Source organism: Scyliorhinus torazame, chromosome 5 (assembly GCF_047496885.1).
Source record: "Scyliorhinus torazame isolate Kashiwa2021f chromosome 5, sScyTor2.1, whole genome shotgun sequence".
Classification (NCBI taxonomy): domain Eukaryota; kingdom Metazoa; phylum Chordata; class Chondrichthyes; order Carcharhiniformes; family Scyliorhinidae; genus Scyliorhinus; species Scyliorhinus torazame.
The window spans coordinates 209,135,045-209,159,483 of record NC_092711.1 but is presented as its reverse complement, the minus strand read 5'-3'; the positions used below and the strand labels follow the sequence as shown (position 1 = coordinate 209,159,483).

At 45.8% G+C, this 24,439-nt stretch overlaps 1 protein-coding gene across 1 annotated transcript in view; it reads left to right on the top strand.

The window, feature by feature from the left end:
- LOC140418103 (sodium- and chloride-dependent neutral and basic amino acid transporter B(0+)-like) overlaps nt 1-24,439 on the top strand; it is a 226,446-nt gene that overhangs the window by 4,027 nt on the left and 197,980 nt on the right. The window contains exon 3 of the mRNA XM_072501522.1: nt 21,797-21,928. Coding sequence (XP_072357623.1) covers nt 21,797-21,928 — 132 coding nt within the window. The remainder of the gene's footprint in view (nt 1-21,796; nt 21,929-24,439) is intronic.

Genomic DNA, 24,439 nt, shown 5'->3' with positions numbered 1-24,439 from the left:
AGGTTATCAGAACATCCTCTTCATATTGGATAATGGTGGAAGGCCGAACAGGCAGTTGCCTGAGATGATTCTGTAAAGCCATGTGGTAAACAGTTGGGCTATTGTGATACTGTTGCTGATTAACTGTAAAAGCAAACCATGGTTGTAGTTGCTTAGCCAGTGGTGCTGACCAGAAGCCATGCTGGGTGTGTCTTGTTGGTACGTGTTACGTGGTTGACCACAAGGTGGAAATGTATTGTAGTGAACATTGTCTACTTCATTATCATCTCTCGAATCCATCCGTTGTTTATGATAGCATTTTGCCATCCAGTGTCCTACTCTACCACAGAAAATACATTGTGGTATTTTCTTACATGATTTTAATGGAGCAAGGGAACATGTTTGCTCTGGCACTGGTGGTGAAATTGTAGTTACTGCTGATATTCCTGCAGGTGCTGCAACAGCCGCCGCTGGAGCAGCAGGTAACATGGGGTGGATTTGAGCAATAGGCTGCATTTGAGCAGCTGCAGTGTTAAAAGTTGCTTGATTGTGCAAACCACGATCTATCTGAATGCATCAGTCAACTATGTCTCGGTATGTGCCAGCTGTGGCCCAAGCTGGTAAAACCAAATTCAAGGCAGCAGAAACTTCTGGTTTAACACCGGCTATAAAAGCTGTTTTTAATGGACTTAAAGTGCTTGCAGCCCATGTGTCATTTTCCTGGTCGAGTGTCATCCCTGAATATTCCGTCCAAGTATGTAAAAATCTTTCCTCAAAATCCTGAATATCTTCATTATTTTTTTGAATGCAAGATGTGATCTTAGACCAATTGGGCCTTGGGGGGCGACATTTTAATAGCCAATTCTTGGCTGCTAGCCAACCAGCTTCTAAATTTTGCAAATCGTCTCCAAGGGCAACTTCTACTTCATTTCTAAGGGTTGAAATTACACGAGTACCGAGCATGATAGTCAGAATTTGTACTCCATCAAATGGGTGGAGACTGTAAATGGCTTGTAATCTGTGAATTCCATCCCATGTGGTCATACCACCCTTTTTAGGGTGTGGAAGATCTTTGGACCATTCGTCAATTTTTGAAGGATCAATTTGTTCATGAACCCATTGGTGGTCAAATATGTTTCTCGTGATAGTTTCACCACCTATTTTTTTGCTTCCAACTCTAACCCGTTTGCGTTTTAAAGGGGCTAGTCGAATTACTTTAGTATTTTGCATTGTAGGAACACTATCTTCATCTGATTCATCTGACAATGGAACTAATTTATTGTTGACAATTGATTTCGGATGTGCAATTGCCGACTGTGCCATTAGGTGGGGTGCTTGGGCTGCTTTCTGAGTTTGTTCAAATTTCTGCACAGAAAGCCTGTTTGTCAAAAAATTGCAGTGTTCAGTTACATTGTTTATATCTCTTTCTAAAACACATCTTTCTTTGATTAAATTGCAATTTTCAAGTTCAATTCGCTCAGTTTTTAATTGCAATTGTCGGTATTTTGACTCCACTTCAAAAACTTGATTTTGGAATTCTGTTATTTGAAAAGATAACTGCTGGAGTTCAGAGGTTTTGTTTTGCAAATCTGTTTTAATTTCATCATAATGCTCAAGTTTGGACTTTGCAACTCGCAATTCTGTTTTAATTTCATCATAATGCTCAAATTTGGATTTTGCAACTCGCAATTCTGTTTTAATTTCATCATAATGCTCAAGTTTGGATTTTGCATCTTGCAATTCTTCAACAACTGCAATTAGTTGGTTTTTAGTGGACCTATACTCATCATCACTTCGCTCAGTATTTAATTGCAACTGTTGGTATTTTGACTCCACTTCAAAAACTTGATTTTGGAATTCTGACTCCACTTTAAAAACTTGAATTTGGAATTCTGCGATTTGAACAGATAACTGCTGGAGTTCAGAGGTTTTATTTTGAAAATCTGTTCTAATTTCATCATAATGCTCAAGTTTGGATTTTGCAACTTGCAAATCTGTTTTAATTTCATCATAATGCTCAAGTTTGGATTTTGCATCTCGCAGTTCTTCAACAACTGCACTTAGTTGGTCTTTAGTGGACTGAAGCTGATGATCACTTTTATTTTTAACAATGATCTCTTGCTGACTGAGTATCTGTCCCGTAATTACTAGGGACCATTTTACACGTTCTGCACCATGTAATCGTGTGCATTTTCCCCATGCTCTCTTGATATTATTGAAGGACCGCAGTCCTCTGGGGATATCATACTTTGATTCAATTTTTTTTGAGGTTTCACATAGGTCAAATTGTCTACGAGTGAAAGATCTACAATCCCCCAACATATCTTCAACAGAAACATCTGGTATTCCAGCACCCCCCTTGGATGTAGTGGGGAGTAATTTTCTGCCTGCTAAAGGCTCTGAATCTACACTGTGATTTGGATCAGCCACAAATTTTCCTTGATCGCTGACTGCCGTGACTATTTTTTCAGTCCCGTTTTATTTTAGTTTCAACAACCGGCACCTGATTGATTTAACATAGTGTATAAAAATGTTCTTTTCAAGGGCCGAAGTACTGATTGATGTGGCTTTAAGACTGTTAATGGGTGAAAAAGATATTTCTTACCCTAGTGTAGCCGTGGGTTCCGGCTGTCTTCTGGGCCTCCTCCGATTATCTCCGAAGCTTCCCGAAGGTTCCGGACCTCCTCCGATTATCTTCAAAGCTTTCCATCATCACCTGGGCCTCTGAAGGTCATCCTCAAAACTCCCCCCAGCTGCCAACTACGCCAAGTGTTAGAATCTTTAATTTGAAAGGATCTTAACCTGCCGAACTTCGTCAAGTTGGGGTAAGCTTAGTTGATGAATCAAAATCCTGCCGACTACGCCAAGTGTTGGAATCTTTAATTGAAGGATCTTAACCTGCCGAACTACGCCAAGTTGGGGGGAGTTTAGTTGATAAATCAAAGTCTGGCGCACTACGACAAGTTGAAAGATCTACGATATTTTTGGACTACGCCAAGTTGATGGATTCCTAGTATTATTCGACTGTGTAAAGTTGAAGGAATTTATATTATTTCTACTATTCGGTTACCAGTAGCACTTTGCGATTACTGGGACTCAGCAGAAATGTGCAGTTAAAACTTCTCAGGTGCCAAAAGGAATTATTTTATTTGTCTTCTATTGATTACAGTTTGAAAGTCATTTAAAAGGCAATTCATAGACAATTTGAAGCTTTCAGAGAATTACAGACGTTATCTTCTTGCTTAGGCAGACAGCTCGAAGGTAACTTTTAAAAGGTCAAAGTCTGGAAATGAAACATGAAGAGAGAGAGAGAGCTAATCTTCAGCTAAACTCAAACTCAAAGTACTAAACAGACTAACAGACTGACAGACTGACAGAATCAAAGACAGAACCTCCAAAATTAAAGAAACCAAAACAGACAGACAGACTATTAAGGACAGACTTACTAAACATACAGACTAAGAGAATTAAAGACAGCAATTAAGGACAGACTGACTAACAGACAGACAGACAGACTAACACTCTGACAGACTCCATCACTGACACAGACTAATACTCCGAAAAAGACTAAAATGGCGGGCGGAAGCTTTTCAGTTACACACTTTCATATCTGTCTTAAATCATCTAATCACCCCCCAATATAATCCTAATTGGTTTGGGTTAGACTCAAACACATTTGATTTGATGGCAAGCCGTCCATCTTCAATGTGCAACATTAGCTTTTAATTGTTTCATGTCTGCATGTTATGGAATGTGATATTCTGCTCATCTTTACCAGCAATAAACTGGTTTTAAGCTAGCTTGGCTAATGTAACAATGGAGACTTCATATCGAGAAAGCTGAATCAAATATATATTTGATTCAATGCTCTTACAAACTGTCCTGGACTCCTGCCACCTCGTTGCCATGGAACTCAGCCCTTGTCCTTGATAATAGTACAAGCAGTGTCAAATTGTCTTGCAACTGTGCTGTTTTAATCTATGATGGAATTTTATGCTGTTTCATGTATCTATTGAAGACCTGAATTTATGGGTGCTGGAATTCTCATGTTTAAATGAGTATTTAAAACTGGGGATAATATTTATGCTTAAACAGCTATCTTTTCCCTATACTAGTTGTATTCAAAATACCTGGCTTCCACAGACCTGAAAAGCTCCGCCATTTTTCTATTGCGAATCATATGTATTTATTGCAGTAAATGTTTAAAAAAAAGTGTGTGTGTGACTACTGCAGTCGTGTTTTTAAAGATCCCAGTCTGCAAAATGACAAGTCCCCTTATCTCTTACTCAGTCGGGTTGAAGAGGTATATAGAACACTTTTTTTTATTTTCAATGATTCACTTGGTACATTTGCGCAAAACTAAATCGAAAACTTTTGAGAGTACATTGAAAATGTCCTTGAGATACTGAAAAGTGAAAGCAAAAAGCTTCAAGATACTCCAGATTTACAATTTTAAGGGGCAATTCAGCGTGGCCAACTCACCTGCCATGCACATCTTTGGGTTGTGGGGCCGAAACCCACGCAAACACTGGGAGAATGTTCAAACTCCACACGGCCAGTGACCCAGGGCCGGGGTCGAACCTGGGACCTTGACCGAATCGGGGCCGTGAGGTAGTAGTGCTAACCACTGCGCTACCATGCTGCCCTGGATTTGCAAATTAAAGTCATTCAACAAAAGGCATTTTTAAAAGTAATTTTCACGAATGCTTCAAGAATCTTGGAAGGCTAACAATTCTTCTTTCTAATCAGCCGTATGGATCATATTCTTAAAGGAATCCCTTATCTCTGGTTTATCCCTTTAATTACTTTTATTGGTTCTAATTCTCAGCTGAGGTTTTCCGATTTATTCAAACAACTTTCTGTCACTTAGAACATGATTTGTTATGAAATGGACTCTGGTCAATTGAGTTTCCTGTGACATTCAATTCAATCATGGTTTAGAAAAATGAGGTGATCTCACTGAAAAATACAATATTCTCAATGGGTTTAAAAGGAGAGACACTGAGGTTTTCCAATTAACTGGAAATCTAGAACAGGGGAGCACAGTTTCAGGATAAGGCGTTGATCATTTAGGATTGAGATGAGGGGAAAAGTCTTCCATGGAACCATAGAACAACCATCAAGTCTGCACCCACCCTCTGAAAGAGCACCCTAATTAGGCCAGCTCCTCCACCCTCTCCTGTCACCCCATAACTCCACATGACCTACACAACCCTGGACAATAAGGGTCAATTTTATCATGTCCATCCACCAAACCTGCACATCTTTGGACTGTGGGAGGAAAGCGGAGCATCCGGAGGAAACCTACTCAGACATGGGGAGAATGTACAAACTCCACACAGACACCGAAGGCCGGAATTGAACCGGGGTCCCTGGCGCTGTGAAGCAGCAGTGCTAACCACTGTGCCACCATGCTGCTCGCAAAAGGTTTTATACCTTTGGAATTCTTTACCCCTGGAGGTTGCGGATGCTCCATCGTTGAATCTTTTAAAATCTGCAATGGACAGATTTTTGGTCTCTCATTGGACCTAGGGTTATGGGGAATGGGCGGGAAATTGGTGTTGAGGCCCACGTTAACCATGATTGAATTGAGGAGTCCTATGCACCACTCAATGACAGTCACCATGGCTGCATGGGCCTCAATGTTTCGGGTCTCCGCTTCAGTCTCGGCCTATGTACTGGTGTCATTAGCCAGTTACTCAGAGGATATAAGCAAATTACTGCGGATACTGGAATTTGAAACCAAAAATGAAAATGTTGGAGAATCTCCAGGTCCGACAGCACCTGGAGGAAGAGAAAAGAGCTAACGTTTCGAATCCAAATGACCCTTTGTCAAAGATGTTCAGTTGTTGACAGGGCACTCAATAGCATGCGGTCCTTCTCCCACGCCACTACCCTTGCCCTTCCCAGAACAAGATTCCCCCTCATTTCACCCCGCCATATTCAAAGCATAATCCTCGGCCATTTTCGCCAACTCCAGCGTGATAATCTAGTCCACTCCTCTACCGTACCCAACACCTCTCCCATCTCCCATGGCATCTTCCTATGCAATCGCCTTTCACACCTTTTATTCTCTCCGGGGACTGCCATTAGCACTCTTTTCTCTTGGTATCTGTGACTATTAGCACTCTTTCCCCTCAGCGGATATCCCTTATCCACCAGGAGCAAACCGCCCATCCTGGGGTATTCCTCGAAATGGGTACGGATGACTGACTTCCCCAGGACGTAGATGTCGTTCGTGCACACTCCCCGGGATTATCTTCATCTGGTGGTCGGACACTAGCTGTATGTTCAGGGAGTGAACCCCGTTTTGGTTAGCATAGGGCCAGGTGGCCCGGTGAGTGCAGGGCAACATGTGTGGCATCGATGATTCTCTGGAACTGGGGCATCCCGACGATGGTGGTGAAACCTGTACCCGGCATCCTGTTGGCCGTGGTCCATGTCAAAAACGATGTTGTCTTCCACCCGGGCACATACTCCATTCGTGATCTGCCGGATGCACCTGTGTCTGTGGCGTGTAAGATACTACACAGGTCCCAGCTTGTGCCCTGGCATAAAGGTTCAGGGCTGCAGTGACCTTGACGGCCACCGGGAGTGGGTATCCTCCTCCTCCATATGGTACCAAGTCCATGAGGAAATGTCCCAGGTGCCGCACCATCTCGTTGTTGAGGCGGAGCCTCCTGCAACACCTGCTTTCTGTCATTTGTTCGAATGACCAGCGGCGCCGATACACCCTGGCCGTCGTGGGACGGTCCCTCCCTGGTCTGATGGGTGGCCAGGTCCTCGGGGTGTAGGGCAGGGTCTGGCACGTGGGACGCTGCCTCGAGCATCTGCAGACGTTGCTGCTGCTGCCGCCTCCTCCGGCGTCTGGCTGCATCGCCTCGCACCAGAACCATTAGCGCAATCTCTACGTCCAACATCTCTGCCATCGCGTTCAGTATCTGTAAAGTATTGGGAGAGGGTGTTAGACCGACAAACAGCAGTGGCTGCCACGTCGGAGCCCTCCATTCAAGCACTGACTTTCCCCCCCTACCACCCTACCCGGATCCCCTCCCCATGTACCACAGGAAGCAGCAGACGCCTCTCATCGGGTCCCAGACCCTGTACCGTGGACACCCGCTCACAACATCACCCGGCTCGGGCGCTGGCCCCCTCCCCTTGGCAGTCACCCACCCTCCGGCCGTGGACATATCGCTGGGGTTGGGATGATGATTCTGGGGTAGGCATGATGGTGCAGCGAGCGGTTGTCCCCCAACCCCACCCGGTTGCCCCCCACCCTCCAGCCCCACCCTCCCATGGCGGCCCACCGTTGCGGAAGGTTCCCCCCCCCCCACCCCCAGCCGAGTGCCCCCCATTCCCAACCGAGCAAGCCCAGAATCCCCGGGCTCTTTGCCTGTGAACAAAGATGACTACTCACCTCCTCGGATCCCCACAGAAGTCCTTCCACCGGTTTCATGTTATTCAAAAGGAGTACTAATCAGCACTAGCACGAGCACTTGCTGGGGAGGCCGGTGAATGACAGGAGGCCATTGGATGATGGGCATCTCTCGATAATTGTATGGAAACGGGGCTTAAGTGGTGATAGTTGGATTCTCGCCATGCTACGCCGAGATCCTGATTTCACCTACGGGAGCAGGCCGGTTGCATCGCAAACTGTTTGGCACGGTTCCCGATTTTCGCCTCTCCCGCTATTCACCGGCCTCGTTATGTTTGAGCGCAAGTGTAATGAGGTCGGAAGATCACGCCCCTTGTTTTTTTTTATGTGGTGCTGATCAAGTGGGTTGTTTTGTCTTGATTGTATCAAGCTTCTTGAGTGTTGTTGGAGCTGCATTCATCCAGGTCGGTGGATGTTATTCCACCCCTTAAAAATGGTGCACAGGCTTTGAGGAGTCAGGGGGTCAGCGAATCACCACAGGATTCCTAACCACTGATCTGTGATGATTTTAAAACGAAAACATTTTTTATTAAACAATGAAGCACACAAGAAAGTTAACTATGAATGCAATTAACTACCTTGATTTGATTTCATTTGATTTATTATTGTCACAGTATTAGTATACAGTGAAAACTTAATGGCTAGGTACAGTTTCTTTAAATATCCCCAGTTCCAAATCTCACTTTTTCTAACTTCAGAGTTATAACTCCCAAAACCACATCCCATCAGTTTTAAAACTTCTGGCAAAATCGAGCAATAGTTACCACAGCAGGCACCTGTATATTTTGGGTTTGCTTCCAACTGAGGTTGGAACAACTGGGGCGGGAAACTCCCCTAACCGGCGGGGCGGGCCATACCGGCGCCGAGGAGTGGTGAACCACTCCGGCGTCGGGCCGCCCGGATGGGGCGGAATCCTCCGCACCTTTAGGGGCTAGGCCGGCACTGGCGGGGTTGGCGCCAAGGCAGCCGGCGTGGAAGGGCTTGGCGCCGCGCCAACATGTGCCAAAGGGCCTCCACCAGCCGGCGTGAGTTGCGCATGTGCGGGAGTGCCAGCGTGTGTTGGCGTCATCCCAGTGCATGCGCAGGGCGGTTCTCCGCGCCAGCCATGGCGAAGGTTGACAGCAGCCGGCGCGGAGGGAAAGAGTGACTCTTGTCATGTGAGAGTACCTTTAAGAAATGGGTGTTTATAAATGTGTGTATATATAAATATCTGTATTGAGAGTACCTTTAACAAGTGGGTGTTTACTACTGCAGTGATGTCAGAGAGTGGGTGGAGCTAGGCTGTCTGTCAGCTTTTTACTTTTGTTTTTGAGCAGCCTGCAGGGTGTGTTTTAGTTTCATTTTCATTGTTGGAGCTGAAGCCAGACCAAGCAGGTGTACTGCTGTCCTCTCTGCCATCAAAAGACTATCTCTTGATCATTTGGTGAATTCAGAATTATAAATGTTCTCAGTAGTGAAGGTAAACCTAATGTGCTTCTGTTGAAAGGTGTTTTAAGTCTTATGGATGTTAAAAGGAAAGCTTAAAGGATTACATAGTGTTGTATTCTTTGGGGGTTGTATTTGAATTAATGTTGCTAAGATGTTCGCTGTATATTTTAAAAAGGTTAACTTAAGTTCATAGAATAAACATTGTTTTGCTTTTAAAAAATACTTTTCCATTTCTGCTCAGCCACACCTGTAGAGTGGGCCGTGTGCTCCCCCTACCACAATCTATTAAACGTTGTGGGTCAGGGGAACTCCATGATACACTTTAGGGTTCTCTAAACCCTGGCCCGTAACACACTGCTGGCCGCCAGTAGAGCCAGGTCCCGCTGGTACAGACCTGGTTTGATTTACGCCGGCGGGACCAGCCGGAACCGCGTGGCCGCTTGGCCCATCATGGGCCAGGGAATCGGCGGGGGGTGCCGCTGCCAGCGGCAGCCGACCGGCGCAGTGCGATACCCACCCCTGCCAAAACCCCGGCACCGGAGACTTCGGCAGCCGGCATGGGTTGGGGGTGGGGGGGCGGTGGGTGGATTCCCGCCGCCTCCCAGCGATTCTCCCGCCCCTGGCTTCTCAAACACGATTTCCTCCCAGCAGAGCTTTTTGGAAGTTGTCACAGCTTCCTTCTGTAGATTGTGGTCTCAAACCAGTTTACCTGTTCCCGATGGAATGTTTTTCGTTTTGATCTTCCCTTATCTGCATTAACCTTCTCAGAAGACACTCTTAATTCCATCAATTTTATGAGTTTACCTTTTCGAATATAATTGTGAAATTCCCACCCCAACTTCTGCTTTGAATTTGTAACATCTTTACTTCAACTCTTGACATGTTATCCTTCATTGTTACCAACTTGCCTTAGGTAAACATCTGTTTCCACTGTGGCTAGACTTATCAACATACCAAAAGACTAGTTCCACCAATCCAATCAGCCAGTTTCTACGACAGTTTCTATTTTAAAATAGTTTATTTGAACATGCAATCACGAGAATACATTCCCAACCATTGGTTTCTTTGCTTTCCAGTTTAATCATGATTACCAGCCCTTTCTGATGTGTCACTCCAGATCCATCACAATGTGCTTGATTCTTAAACTAGCATGGCAGGGGGTGGGTACCGGAGCAATAGGTCAGAAGGTGAAAAAATTGAGGGAGAACTAGGCCCAGTATAGCTCTGAGGAAGAGCAGGCAGGGAGATGTTGCTGCAAACAGCGAGACTGGTGGCCTGAAGTGCACATGTTTTAATGCAAGAAGTATAACAGGTAAGGCAGATGAACTTAGAGCTTGGATTAGTACTTGTAACTATGATGGTGTTGCCATTACAGAGACCTGGTTGAAGGATGGACAGGATTGGCAGCTAAACGTTCCAGGATTTAGATGTTTCAGGCAGGATAGAGGGGGTTGTAAAAGGGGTGGAGGAGTTGTGCTACTGGTTAGGGAGAATATCACAGCTGTACTGCAGGAGGACACCTCAGAGGGCAGTGAGGTCATATGGGTAGAGATCATGAATAAGAAGGGTACAGTCACAATGTTGGGTTTACTACAGGCCACCCACAGCCAGCGGGAGATATGGGGAACAGATTGGTAGACAGATTTTGGAAAGGAGTTAAAGCAACAGGGTTGTTGTGATGGGAAACTTTAAATTCCCCAATATTGACTGGGACTCACTTAGTGCTAGGGGATTGGACAGGGCAGAGTTTGCAAGAAGCATCCAGGAGGGCTTCTTAAAACAATATGTAGATAGCCCAACTGGGGAAGGGGCTGTACTGGACCTAGTATTGTGGAATGAGCCCGGCCAGGTCGTAGAAGTTTCAGTAGGGGAGCATTTTGGGAACAGTGACCACAATTCAGCAAGTTTTCAAGTGCTGGTGGACAAGGATAAGAGTGGTCCTAGGGTGAATGGGCTAAATTGGGGGAAGGCTAATTATAACACTATTAGGCGGGAACTGAGGAACCTAAATTGGAGGCGGGTGTTTGAGGGTAAACCAACATCTGACATGTGGGAGGCTTTCAAATGAGTTGAAAGGAATTCAGGACCGGCATGTTCTTGTGAGGAAGAAGGACAAATATGGCAAATTTGGGGAACCTTGGATAACGAGAGATATTGCAGGTCTCGTCAAAAAGAAAAAGGAGTCATTTGTCAGGGCGAGAAGGCTGGGAACAGAGGACGCCTGTGTGGAATATAAGGAAAGTAGGAAGGAACTTAAGCAAGGAGTCAGGAGGGCTAGAAGGGCAAAGTCATTGGCAAATAGGGTTAAGGAAAATCCCAAGGTTTTTTTACACATATATAAAAAGCAAGAGGGTAGCAAGGGAAAGGGTTGTCCCACTGAAGGACAGGGGAGCGAATCTATGTGTGGAGCCAGGGGAAATGGGTGAGGTATTAAATGAATACTTTGCATCAGTATTCACCAAAGAGAAGGGATTGGTGGATGTTGAGTCTGGAGAAGGGTGTGTAGATATCCTGGGTCACATTGAGATCCAAAAAGACGAGGTGTTGGGCGTCTTGAAAAATATTAAGGTCGAGAAGTCCCCAGGGCCTGATGGGACCTACCCCAGAATACTGAAGGAGGCTAGAAAGGAAATTGCTGAGGCCTTGACAGAAATGTTTGGATCCTCACTGGCTTCAGGTGATGTCCCAGAGGACTGGAGAATAGCCAATGTTGTTCCTTTGTTTAAGAAGGGTAGCAAGGATAATCCAGGGTGATAATCCGGTGAGCCTTACGTCAGTGGTAGGAAAATTACTGGAGAGAATTTTTTGAGACAGGATCTACTCCCATTTGGATGCAAATGGACATATTAGCGACAGGCAGCACGGTTTTCTGAAGGGGAAGTCGTGTCTCACTGACCTGATAGAGCTTTTCGAGGAGGTCACAAAGATGATTGATGCAGGTAGGGCAGTAGATGCTGTCCATATGGACTTCTGTAAGGCCTTTGACAAGGTCCCTCATGGCAGACTGGTACAAAAGGTCACATCACATGGGATCAGAGGTGAGCTGGCAAGATGGACACAGAACTGGCCAGGTCATAGAAGGCAGAGAGTAGCAATGGAAGGGTGCTTTTCTGATTGGAGGGCTGTGACTTGTGGTGTTCCATAGGGATCAGTGCTGGGGACCTTTGTTGTTCGTAGTATATATCAATGATTTGGAGGAAAATGTAACTGGTCTGATTAGTAAGTTTGCGGATGACACAAAGGTTGGTGGAATTGCAGATAACGATGAGGACTGTCAGAGGATACAGCAGGATTTAGATCGTTTGGAGACTTGGGCGGAGAGATGACAATGGAGTTTAATCCGGACAAATGTGGGGTAATGCATTTTGGAAGGTTTAATGCAGGTAGGGAATATACAGTGAATGGTAGAACCCTCAAGAGCATTGACAGACAGAGAGATCTAGGTGTACAGGTCCACAGGTCACTGCAAGGGGCAACACAGGTGGTGAAAGTAGTCAAGAAATCATACGGCATGCTTGCTTTCATTGGCCGGGGCATTGAGTATAAAAATTGGCAAGTCATGTTGCAGCTGTATAGAACCTTAGTTCGGCCACACTTGGAGCATAGTGTTCAATTCTGGTTGCCACACTACCAGAAGGATGTGGGGGCTTTAGAGAGGGTGCAGAAGAGATTTACCAGGATGCTGCCTGATATGGAGGGCATTAGCTGTGAGGAGAGGTTGAATAAACTCGGTTTGTTCTCACTGCAGCGGCGGAGGTTGAGGGGCAACCTGATAGAGGTCTACAAATTTATGAGGGGCACAGACAGCGTGTATAGTCAGAGACTTTTTCCCAGGATAGAGGGGTCAATTACTAGCGGGCATAGGTTTAAAGTGCAAGGGGCAATGTTCAGAGGAGATGTACGAGGCAAGTTTTTCCACAGAGGGTAGTGGGTGCCTGGAACTCGATGCCGGAGGAGGTGGTGGAAGCAGGGAAGATAGTGATGTTTAAGGGGCATCTTGACAAATACATGAATAGGATGGGAATAGAGGGATATGGACCCCGGAAGTGTTGAAGATTTTAATTTAGACGGCAGCACGGTCGGCACAGGCTTGGAGGGCTGAAGGGTCTGTTCCTGTGCTGTACTTTTTGTTGTTCTCTGTTCTTTGTTAACTATCCTCTGAAATTGCCGAAGAAGTCATTTAGTTTTCCTCAAGCTGGCTTACAATCATCTACTCGAGAGCTGTTGACTCCACATTGTAAGTGCTTTTCTCAGCTCTACTTGTGGGCCAGCAGGAGCAGATGTCCTACCCCTGCACTTAATGAAAACTTCTGAACATAGACTCTCTTCCTCCCCGTATTCAGAGACAGCACCACCAGCATCCCCATTCGATTGCCTCTGTCTCTCTGTAGCAGAGATGTCTTCACTTTCCATCCCCACTCCATTGATCTTTCCTCTCTCCAGATTGTTGGAGGGGAACCCTACTGTTTGAACTTGGACTCTGTACCACAGCCAGTGGTGACTTACGGTATGTTCTGTCACAGGAAATATAATCATAGAATCCCTACAGTGCAGAAGCAGGCCATTTGATCCATTGAGTCTGCAACGACCCTTCGAAAGACCACTCTACCTAGACCCAATCCCCCACCCTATACCTACAACTCCACTCAAAGGAGCAATTTAGCATGGCCAATCCACCTAACCTACACATCTTTGGACTGTGGGAGGAAACCTGAGCACCCGGAGGAAACCCACGTAGACATGGAAAGAATGTACAAACTCCACCAAGACCGTAACCGATGTCAGAATCGGAGCTGTGTCCCTGGCACTGTGATGTAGCAGTGCTAACCACTGTGCCACCCCATTTGGAATTGCAGGACTTAGATCTCACAGGACAAGAGATCTTGGTCTTTGACTGCAGCCAATTGCCTCTCATGAGTCCGAAGATGTGCAGATTAGGTGGACTGGCCATGTCAAAATTGCCCCTTGGTGTCAAAGATATGCAGGTTAGGTGGATTGGCCATGCTAAAATTGTCCCTTAGTGCCCAAAGATGTGCAGGTTAGGTGAGGCATGGTCACCGGGATAATGCAGACGAGTGAGCCTAGATAAGTTGCTCTTTCAGAGGATTGGTGCAAACTCGATGGACTGAAAGGCCTCCTCCTGCCTTTCAGAGATTGTATGATTCTAACCCTCAGGAGATTCCCAGGAGAAGTTCTGAACTACGTTAGAGGTAAGAATGCCTTGACACCTAGAGGCGGAGTGGTGGGTGGGGACGCAGTGATCAGTCGCTGTGAGTGATTTGGAATTATCCTCAGATTCACTCATTAGAGATGTTGATTCATGAATACCCTGTTCTGTCTAATTGCCTCTTTAGTTTAAAGAAGTTGTAAAGTCCACTCATTTGTTGCCTTGGGTGTCCCATCACAATGCATGATCTTGCCATCTTTCCCAGAGAGTGCATCTGTCACCTGAATATCGGCCTGAGTTTTGTCCTGTCCAATGCAGATCCTCCTTTGCAGCCGAGATGGGAAATGTGGCCCAAAAGCTGAGAGTCGGGTTCACTTTGACTGCCACTGACACATCTGTTCAGACAGTTGATTGAGCTTTTGCTATGAGTCCAGGAGTAATTGTGAGATTTTCAAGGCTTCATTTGTGGATCAAAGTCTCCAGAGACAAAACTAACTTCAAAGTGACAAGACAACTTTTATTTATACAATGTCTTTAAAATAATAAAAGGTCACAAGGTGTATCACAGGAGCCTTACAAAACAACATATGACATCACTCCACAGAAGGAGATATTAAGTCAGGTGATCAAATGTTTTGTCAAAGGGTTAAGTTTTAAGGAGTTTCTTGAAGGAAGAAAGCAAGATAGAGAGAAAGAGCTGTTGCGAGTGAATTCCACAGCTTGAGGCCTGGACACATGACCTTCATTGCAACGAGTAAAATTGAGGATGCTATTGAGGCCGGAATTAGAGGCGTTCTGATATCTTGGTGGTTTGTGTGGTTAGAAGGTATTACAGAGATAGCAATAGGCAAAACCGTGTAGGGATGAAAACCAGGATGAGAATTTTTAAATCAAGACATTGCTTGACTGGGCGATATTGCTTGACTGGGAGGTAATGTAAGTCAGCAAGGATGGGGGGTGATAGGGGAACAAGGTTTGCTCTGAGTTAGATAAGACAGCAGATCTTTGGGTAACCTCAACTTAACAGAGGATAGAATGAGAAACACCAACCATGAATGCAATGGGATAGGTTTTGAGGTAGCAAAAGCTTGTATGCTGTGTTCATTACTCGAGGACCTACAAGCCATCTAATAACTGAGCAAAAATGGAGGAGTCGAGAGACATGATGGTGAGGTAGAGCAAGGTGTCAGTAAAGTAGATGTAAAATGCTGTACATTCAAAAGGTATCACTGAGAGGCAGCATGGAGATAGGAAATGAGAGGGGGCCAAGGATAGATCTTGGGGGCTACCAGAATTAGCAGTGCAGGAGTAAGATGGGCAGCCATTGTGATTGCATAGCTCTGTGGTGCAGAGGGATCTGGATGTCCTAGTGCATGAATCACAAAAGGCTCATATGCAAGTAACTAAGTAACTGATAGAATATAATACTTTATTGCAAGAGGAATTGAATACAAAAGTAGGGAGGTTACGCTTCAGTTGTATAGTGAGACCACATTTGGAGTACTGTGAACTCTGTATTGATCACATTATTTAAGGAAGGATGGAAATATGTTGGAAACAGTTCAGAGAAGATTAACCAGACAAATACCAGGAATGGGTGTGTTATCTTATGAGGAAAGGTTGGACAGATTAGGCTTGCATCGATTGCAGTTTAGAAGAGAAAGAGGTGACTTGAAAGATCTTTATGGGTCTTGACAGTGTGTATGAGGAGAGGATGTTTCCTCTTCAGAGGGAATCTAGAATTGGGGGACACTGCTTCAAAATAAGGGGTTGCCGATTTAAAATGGAACAAAGAACAAAGAACAAAGAAATGCACAGCACAGGAACAGGCCCTTCGGCCCTCCAAACCCGTGCCGACCATGCTGCCCGACTAAACTACAATCTTCTACACTTCCTGGGTCCGTATCCCTCTATTCCCATCCTATTCATGTGTTTGTCAAGATGCCCCTTAAATGTCACTATCGTCCCTGCTTCCACCACCTTCCAGGCACCCACTACCCTCTGCGTAAAAAACTTGCCTCGTACATCTACTCTAAACCTTGCCCCTCTCACCTTAAACCTATGCCCCCTAGTAATTGACCCCTCTACCCTGGGGAAAAGCCTCTGACTATCCACTCTGTCTATGCCCCTCATAATTTTGTATACCTCTATCAGGTCTCCCCTCAACCTCCTTCGTTCCAGTGAGAACAAACCAAGTTTATTCAACCGCTCCTCATAGCTAATGCCCTCCATACCAGGCAACATTCTGGTAAATCTCTTCTGCACCCTCTCTAAAGCCTCCACATCCTTCTGGTAGTGTGGCGACCAGAATTGAACACTATACTCCAAGTGTGGCCTAACTAAGGTTCTAGACAGCTGCAACATGACTTGCCAATTCTTATACTCAATGCCCCGGCCAATGAAGGCAAGCATGCCGTATGCCTTCTTGACTACCTTCTCCACCTGTGTTGCCCCTTTCAATGACCTGTGGACCTGATCTCTTTGACTTTCAATACTCTTGAGGGTTCTACCATTCACTGTATATTCCCTACCTGCATTAGACCTTCCAAAATGCATTACCTCACATTTGTCCGGATTAAACTCCATCTGCCATCTCTCCGCCCAAGTCTCCAAACAATCTAAATCCTGCTGTATCCTCCGACAGTCCTCATCGCTATCCGCAATTCCACCAACCTTTGTGTCGTCTGCAAACTTACTAATCAGACCAGTTACATTTTCCTCCAAATCATTTATATATACTACAAAGAGCAAAGGTCCCAGCACTGATCCCTGTGGAACACCACTGGTCACAGCCCTCCAATTAGAAAAGCATCCTTCCATTGCTACTCCCTGCCATCTATGGCCTAGCCAGTTCTGGATCCACCTTGCCAGCTCACCCCTGATCCTGTGTGACTTCACCTTTTGTGCTAGTCTACCATGAGGGACCTTGTCAAAGGCCTTACTGAAGTCCATATAGACAACATCCACTGCCCTACCTGCATCAATCATCTTAGTGACCTCCTCGAAAAACTCTATCAAGTTAGTAAGACACGACCTTCCCTTCACAAAACCGTGCTGCCTCTCACTAATACGTCCATTTGCTTCCAAATGGGAGTAGATCCTGTCTCGAAGAATTCTCTCCAGTAATTTCCCTACCACTGAAGTAAGGCTCACCGGCCTGTAGTTCCCGGGATTATCCTTGCTACCCTTCTTAAACAGAGGAACAACATTGGCTATTCTCCAGTCCTCCGGGACATCCCCTGAAGACAGCGAGGATCCAAAGATTTCTGTCAAGGCCTCAGCAATTTCCTCTCCAGCCTCCTTCAGTATTCTGGGGTAGATCCCACCAGGCCCTGGGGACTTATCTACCTTAATATTTTTTTTAAGACACCCAGCACCTCGTCTTTTTGGATCTCAATGTGACCCAGGCTATCTACACACCCTTCTCCAGACTCAACATCTACCAATTTCTTCTCTTTGGTGAATACTGATGCAAAGTATTCATTTAGTACCTCGCCCATTTCCTCTGGCTCCACACATAGATTCCCTTGCCTATCCTTCAGTGGGCCAACCATTTCCCTGGCTACCCTCTTGCTTTTTATGTACGTGTAAAAAGCCTTGGGATTTTCCTTAACCCTATTTGCCAATGACTTTTCGTGACCCCTTCTAGCCCTCCTGACTCCTTGCTTGTTCCTTCCTACTTTCCTTATATTCCACGCAGGCTTCGTCTGTTCCCAGCCTTTTAGCCCTGACAAATGCTTCCTTTTTCTTTTTGACGAGGCCTACAATATCTCTCGTCATCCAAGGTTCCCGAAAATTGCCGTATTTATCCTTCTTCCTCACAGGAACATGCCTGTCCTGAATTCCTTTCAACTGCCACTTGAAAGCCTCCCACATGTCAGATGTTGATTTGCCCTCAAACATCCGCCCCCAATCTATGTTCTTCTGTTCCCGCCTAATATTGTTATAATTAGCCTTCCCCCAATTTAGCACATTCATCCTAGGACCACTCTTATCCTTGTCCACCAGTACTTTAAAACTTACTGAATTATGGTCACTGTTACCGTAATGCTCCCCTACTGAGACATCTACCACCTGGCCGGGCTCATTCCCCAATACCAGGTCCAGTACCGCCCCTTCCATCGTTGGACTGTCTACATATTGTTTTAAGAAGCCTTCCTGGATGCTCCTTACAAACTCCGCCCCGTCTAAGCCCCTGGCACTAAGTGAGTCCCAGTCAATATTGGGGAAGTTGAAGTCTCCCATCACCACAACCCTGTTGTTTTTACTCTTTTCCAAAATCTGTCTACCTATCTGCTCCTCTATCTCTCGCTGGCTGTTGGGAGGCCTGTAGTAAACCCCCAACATTGTGACTGCACCCTTCTTATTCCTGATCTCTACCCATATAGCCTCACTGCCCTCTGAGGTGTCCTCCCACAGTACAGCTGTGATATTCTCCCGAACCAGTAGCGCAACTCCGCCTCCCCTTTTACATCCCCCTCTATCCCGCCTGAAACATCTAAATCCTGGAACGTTTAGCTGCCAATCCTGCCCTTCCCTCAACCAGGTCTCTGTACTGGCAACAACATCATAGTTCCAAGTACTAATCCAAGCTCTAAGTTCATCTGCCTTACCCGTAATACTTCTTGCATTAAAACATATGCACTTCAGGCCACCAGACCCGCTGTGTTCAGCAACTTCTCCCTGTCTGCTCTGCCTCAGAGCCACACTGTCCCTATTCCCTAGTTCTCCCTCAATGCTCTCACCTTCTGACCTATTGCTCCCGTGCCCACCCCCCTGCCATACTAGTTTAAACCCTCCCGTGTGACACTAGCAAACCTCGCGGCCAGGATATTTATGCCTCTCCGGTTTAGATGCAACCCGTCCTTCTTATACAGGTCACACCTGCCCCGGAAGAGCTCCCAGTGGTCCAGATAACGGAAACCCTCCCTCCTACACCAGCTGTTTAGCCACGTTTTTAGCTGCTCTATCTTCCTATTTCTAGCCTCATTGGCACGTGGCACAGGGAGTAATCCAGAGATTACAACCCTCGAGGTCCTGTCTTTTAATTTTCTGCCTAGCTCCCTGAACTCCTTCTGCAGGACCACATGCCCCTTCCTGCCTATGTCGTTAGTACCAATATGTACAACGACCTCTGCCTGTTTGCCCTCCCCCTTCAGGATGCCCTCTACCCGTTCGGAGACATCCTGGACCCTGGCACCAGGGAGGCAACATACCATCCTGGAGTCTCTTTCACGTCCACAGAAGCGCCTATCTGTGCCCCTGACTATAGAGTCCCCTATTACTATTATTCTCCTGCGCTTTGACCCTCCCTTCTGAACATCAGAGCCAGCCGTGGTGCCACTGCTCTGGCTGCTGCTGTTTTCCCCTGATAGGCTATCCCCCCCGACAGTATCCAAAGGGGTATACCTGTTCGAGAGGGGACAACCACAGGGGATTCCTGCACTGACTGCCTGCCCTTTCTGGTGGTCACCCATTTCTCTGCCTGCACCTTGGGTGTGACCACATTTACATAACTGCGATCTATGACGCTTTCCGCCACCTGCATGCTCCTAAGTGCATCCATTGAACATGCTAAAATTAACGCTTAGTGTCCAAAGATGTGTAGGTTAGATGGGGTAACAGGGATAGTGCAGAGGGGATGGGCCAATGGTGCCCTTTCAGAGAATCGGTGTAGACTCAATGGGCCGTATGGCTTCCTGTTGCACCGTCGGAATTCAATGGTTCTATGGAAAAGGTGGTTGAAGCAGTCTTTGAATATTATTAAGGAAGAGGTGGATAGATTCTTGATTAACAAGGCGGTAATAGGTTATTGGGGGTAGGTGGGATACAGATTTGATACTCTCAGATTAGCCATGGTCTTATTAATGGCAGAGCATGCTCGAGTGGCTGAATAGCCTACCCCTGTTCCTTGCCAGTATATGTTATGGTTAGATAGGTGAGAATGGAACCAGGTGAGAGCAGTGCCACTGAGCTGGACAACAGTGGAGAGGTGTTGAAGCAGGATGGTCGATTGCTGCAGATAGTACAAGGAAGATGAGGAGGGATAGTTTACCTTTGTCGCAATCATATGGGATGTCATTGGTGACTTTGATAGAGTGGAAATGGCGGATTGGTCACAGCCCTAACATTCTTCACTATCTTCAGATAAAACATAATGTCCATGTCGGACTTTTCGCTGGAGCTGATTTTCGGGATGAGTTCCACTCTCATTCTAATGTTTTGTTCCCAGTGAAATTACTGGTGAAAGTCCAGACCAGTTCTTTTTGCACCTGTCCCGTTTTACAGGTTTGCCGCGATTCAAACAGGGAGTTCCAAGAAAGATAAGAACGGGTTTGGGAGATTACATTACATTCAAGGACTTTGTGAGAAAAGAGAAAAGAGGGGTTGGAGATGGGTTGGCGGTTTGCAAGATTGGTGAACAATTTCAGTGAACAAGGCGAGGGGGAGGGGGGGAAAACGGGTGATCTGTCGTGAATTGGAATAGGATTGAGGTGGAGGAGGTGGGTTTCACGGATAAGGTCAGTCCAGCGAGACCACGAGGGGAGATAGAAGAGGAACGAGAGGAAGATGTGAGCTCAGAGCTGGTTAGATGACCTCATGTGAGTTTTGGGTGTACTGTACAGGAACATATTGGGTCTTCACACATTATGTCACATTCTCCTTTGATACTTTCTGGCATTCTTCCTCCTCTACCAAATGTGTTGAACCACTGTATTATGGGATGTCAGGTAGGACCTGCACTACAGGTTCGCCGGTAGCCCCTGCCGGCTGGCTCCGCCCACTAAGATCTGTATAAATATGCGTGACCTCCATTGCCCTGCCATTTCGCCAGCTGCAGCAGGAGGCCACGCATCTGACTGCAATAAAGGCACAGTTGTACCCAATCTGCGTCTTTGTGCAATTGATTGCGCATCACCATAAAAAAGGACTTCCCAGTGGAAAACCCAGGATGTAAGTTTATATCCTGTACTGTGATAGGGATGTGAAATTTGTGGATCAACAGAGGACCCCTCACTGGACCCCCACATCTCTCTGGGAAAAATAAAGCAGTTTAATATATCTGTAATTTAGTAAATCGTTGAAGCAGTTGAACCTCCAGGTCTTCAACCAAGTGTCCTCTAGCATCAGTTGATACTGATGATCCACAAAGCCTGATTCATACGTCTATTCTATTAGACAGGGTGTAATGGGGCGGAACTGATGGGAATCTGGATTCATTTCTTATCCTGTTGCTGTCCCGTTGTTTTCCGAACCTGTTAAAGGTACAGGTACAGGAAGCACTGGTCTGGACTTCCATCAGTGATTTCACTGGGGGTGAAATGGGTGGAAAACTGATGCGAATTCAGCTCCTGGAAGAGGTTCAATAAGGTCACTGTGACTTGATGTTTAAAAGAAAATGAGGAAATTCGCAGCTCTGACAGATCCGCCAATCCTGGTGAAAAAATCAGTACCAGATTCCATGCAGGAATCACAGATGGAATTTTTATCTTCAGCAATGGGCCCACAATGAATTCCCTGTAAACTACTTAACTGTGCTAAAGTGGAGAGTTTGAAGTTTGTGTCAGGTTTCATTTAAGAACTGGGATAAAAGACTGAATGTTCACTATGGCTGTTTTATATTATATGAAGAAAGTAAGAAAACTTAAACTTAATAAAATGCTTAAAGTGAAACTTTCATATTAACACAGGAATTCAATTGTAAGTGTCTGTTTAATTGCTTAACAACTATTCCAAAACTCTAAATCTGGTCACTCTAATTCATTCTCCTTTACTATATATTCCAGGTGCATTTCTTATTCCCTACACTCTCATGCTGGGTCTCGTTGGGATACCAATGTATTTTCTGGAATCTTCCTTTGGGCAGTTTGCCAGCCTCGGACCTGTTGGAGTGTGGAAAGCCGTGCCAATGTTGCAAGGTAAGTGTTTGTTCAGTAGAACAAGCATGGAAACAGTTTAATGAGTAATAATGAGTATTTAAATTAATGTATTGATTATATTTCCACCTCAGGTGGTTTCAGCTTATCCTGCTGAAATCCTGTTCTCAACCTGACCAGTTCTGAAAAAGGGTCACACAAACTCAAAACATTAACTTTTTTCCTCTTTCCACATATGCTGCCAGGCTACTCCTGTTAGGTTTTTCCAGAACGTTCTGTTTTGTTATGTGAACTGTATTAAGAAAGTAAGAAAACTTAAACTTAATAAAATGCTTAAAGTGAAACTGTAATGTGATACAGAGTCAAAAGGCTGTCACAGAGGGTGAAATGTTTGGATATTCACCCTCTCCTTCCGGAAGTGGTGTAGTGGTTTTGTCAATGGACTGGTGATCCAGAGACCCAAGGGAACCTGGACTTGAACTCCATTATAGCAGATGGAGGAAATTGAACTAAATAAATATACGGAATTAAAACTCCAATGATGACCATTCAACCATTGTCGATTGTCGGAAAATGGTTCACTAAGGGAAGGAAATCTGTCATCCTTATCTGGCATGACTCCAGATCCACAGCAAAGCAGTTGACTCTTAAATGCCCTTGGAAATGGCCTAGCAAGCCACTCAGTTGCATCAAAACCACTGCAAAGTCGAAAAGGAAAAACACCGGATGAACCACCCGGCATCGACCTATGCACTGAAAACGACAATAGCAAACGCAACCCTGCTGACCCTGCAAAGTCCTCCTTGGTAAAATCTGGGGACTTGTGAGGACTGTCAAACGATACAGCAGGATTTAGATCATTTGGAGACTTGGGCGGAGAGATGGCAGATGGAGTTTAATCCGGACAAATGTGAGGTAATGCATTTTGGAAGGTCTAATGCAGGTAGGGAATATACAATGAATGGTAGAATCCTCAAGAGTATTGACAGTCAGAGAGATCTAGGAGTACAGGTTCACAGGTCACTGAAAGGGGCAACACAGGTGGAGAAGGTAGTCAAGAAGGTATACAGCATGCTTGCCTTCATTGGCCGGGGCACTGAGTATGAAAATTGGCAAGTCATGTTGCAGCTGTATAGAACCTTAGTTAGGCCACACTTGGCGTATAATGTTCAATTCTGGTCACCACACTACCAGAAGGATGTGGAGGCTTTAGAGAGGGTGCAGAAGAGATTTACCAGGATGTTGTCTGGTATGGAGGGTTGAATAAACTCGGTTTGTTCTCACTGGAACGATGGAGGTGGAGGGGAGACCTGATAGAGGTATACAAAATTATGAGGGGCATAGACAGAGTGGATAGTCAGAGGCTTTTTCACAGTGTATAGGGGTCAATTACTAGGGGGCATAGGCTTAAGGTGCGAGGGGCAAGGTTTAGAGGTGATGTACGAGGCAAGTCTTTTACACAGAGTGTAGTGGGTGCTTGGAACTCGCTGCCAGAGGAGGTGGTGGAAGCAGGGACGATAGTGACATTTAAGGGGCATCTTGACAAATACATGAATAGGATGGGAATAGAGGGATACGGACCCTGGAAGTGTAGAAGATTGTAGTTTAGATGGGCGGCATGATCGGCACAGGCTTGGAGGGCCGAAGGGCCTGTTCCTGTGCTGTATTTTTCTTTGTTATTTGTTCTTTGTTCTTTGTTTCAAAATTGGGAGAGCTGCCTCACAGACTTCTCAAGCAACAGCTGGACATAGTCATGCTCATGGAATTATACCTGACACATAAAGTATGAGACAACTGTATCACTAGCCCCGTGTATGTGCTGTCCCACCTGAAGGACAGACCCAGCAGAGGTGGAAGCGCAGTGGTATACAGTCGGGAGGGAGTTGCCATAATTCTGCAATTAACACCACTAACATCTCCCTCTGCACTCTTCTCCCCCTTGCGGTCACCTGCTGTATGCCCCCTCATGTTCTCTTGCTGTCCCAGAGTCCCCCATCGCGCCCCTTCCCCCACCACCCTAAAATAACAAACCTGCAAGGAAACATGCTAACGCCCCGCTGAGTCTTCATCACTGATGTCCTCACCTGCTCCACCGATGTCTGCCCGTTCCTCCCCTCCCTATGTTCCATCTGGCCTCTCCCCCCACCCTGGTTGCCGCACACTTTACACCTGCTCCAACGTGCCATCCCAGTAAGTTTAACAAGTGCCGTCACATTGGTCCGATCGTGTTTCAGACCAGTCTGAACTCCCGCTGGTGGGACAGATGATCAGTTGGGGAGGGACAATTACGGTTGACTGATAATTTGAATCACAGAATGGTTACAGTGCAGATGGAGACAAGAAGGGGTGGCACAGTGGTTAACACTGCTGCCTCACAGCACCAGGGATTCGGGTTTGATTCCGATCTCGGGTGACTGTGTGGAGTTTGCATGTTCTCCCGGTATCTATATGTGTTTCCTTTGTATTTGCAAGAAATGGAAGTCCACACTGAGTTGAGTGAAACAACAACGATTCACTCTAAAGCCCTGGATACATGGCACTCGGCGCTACCCA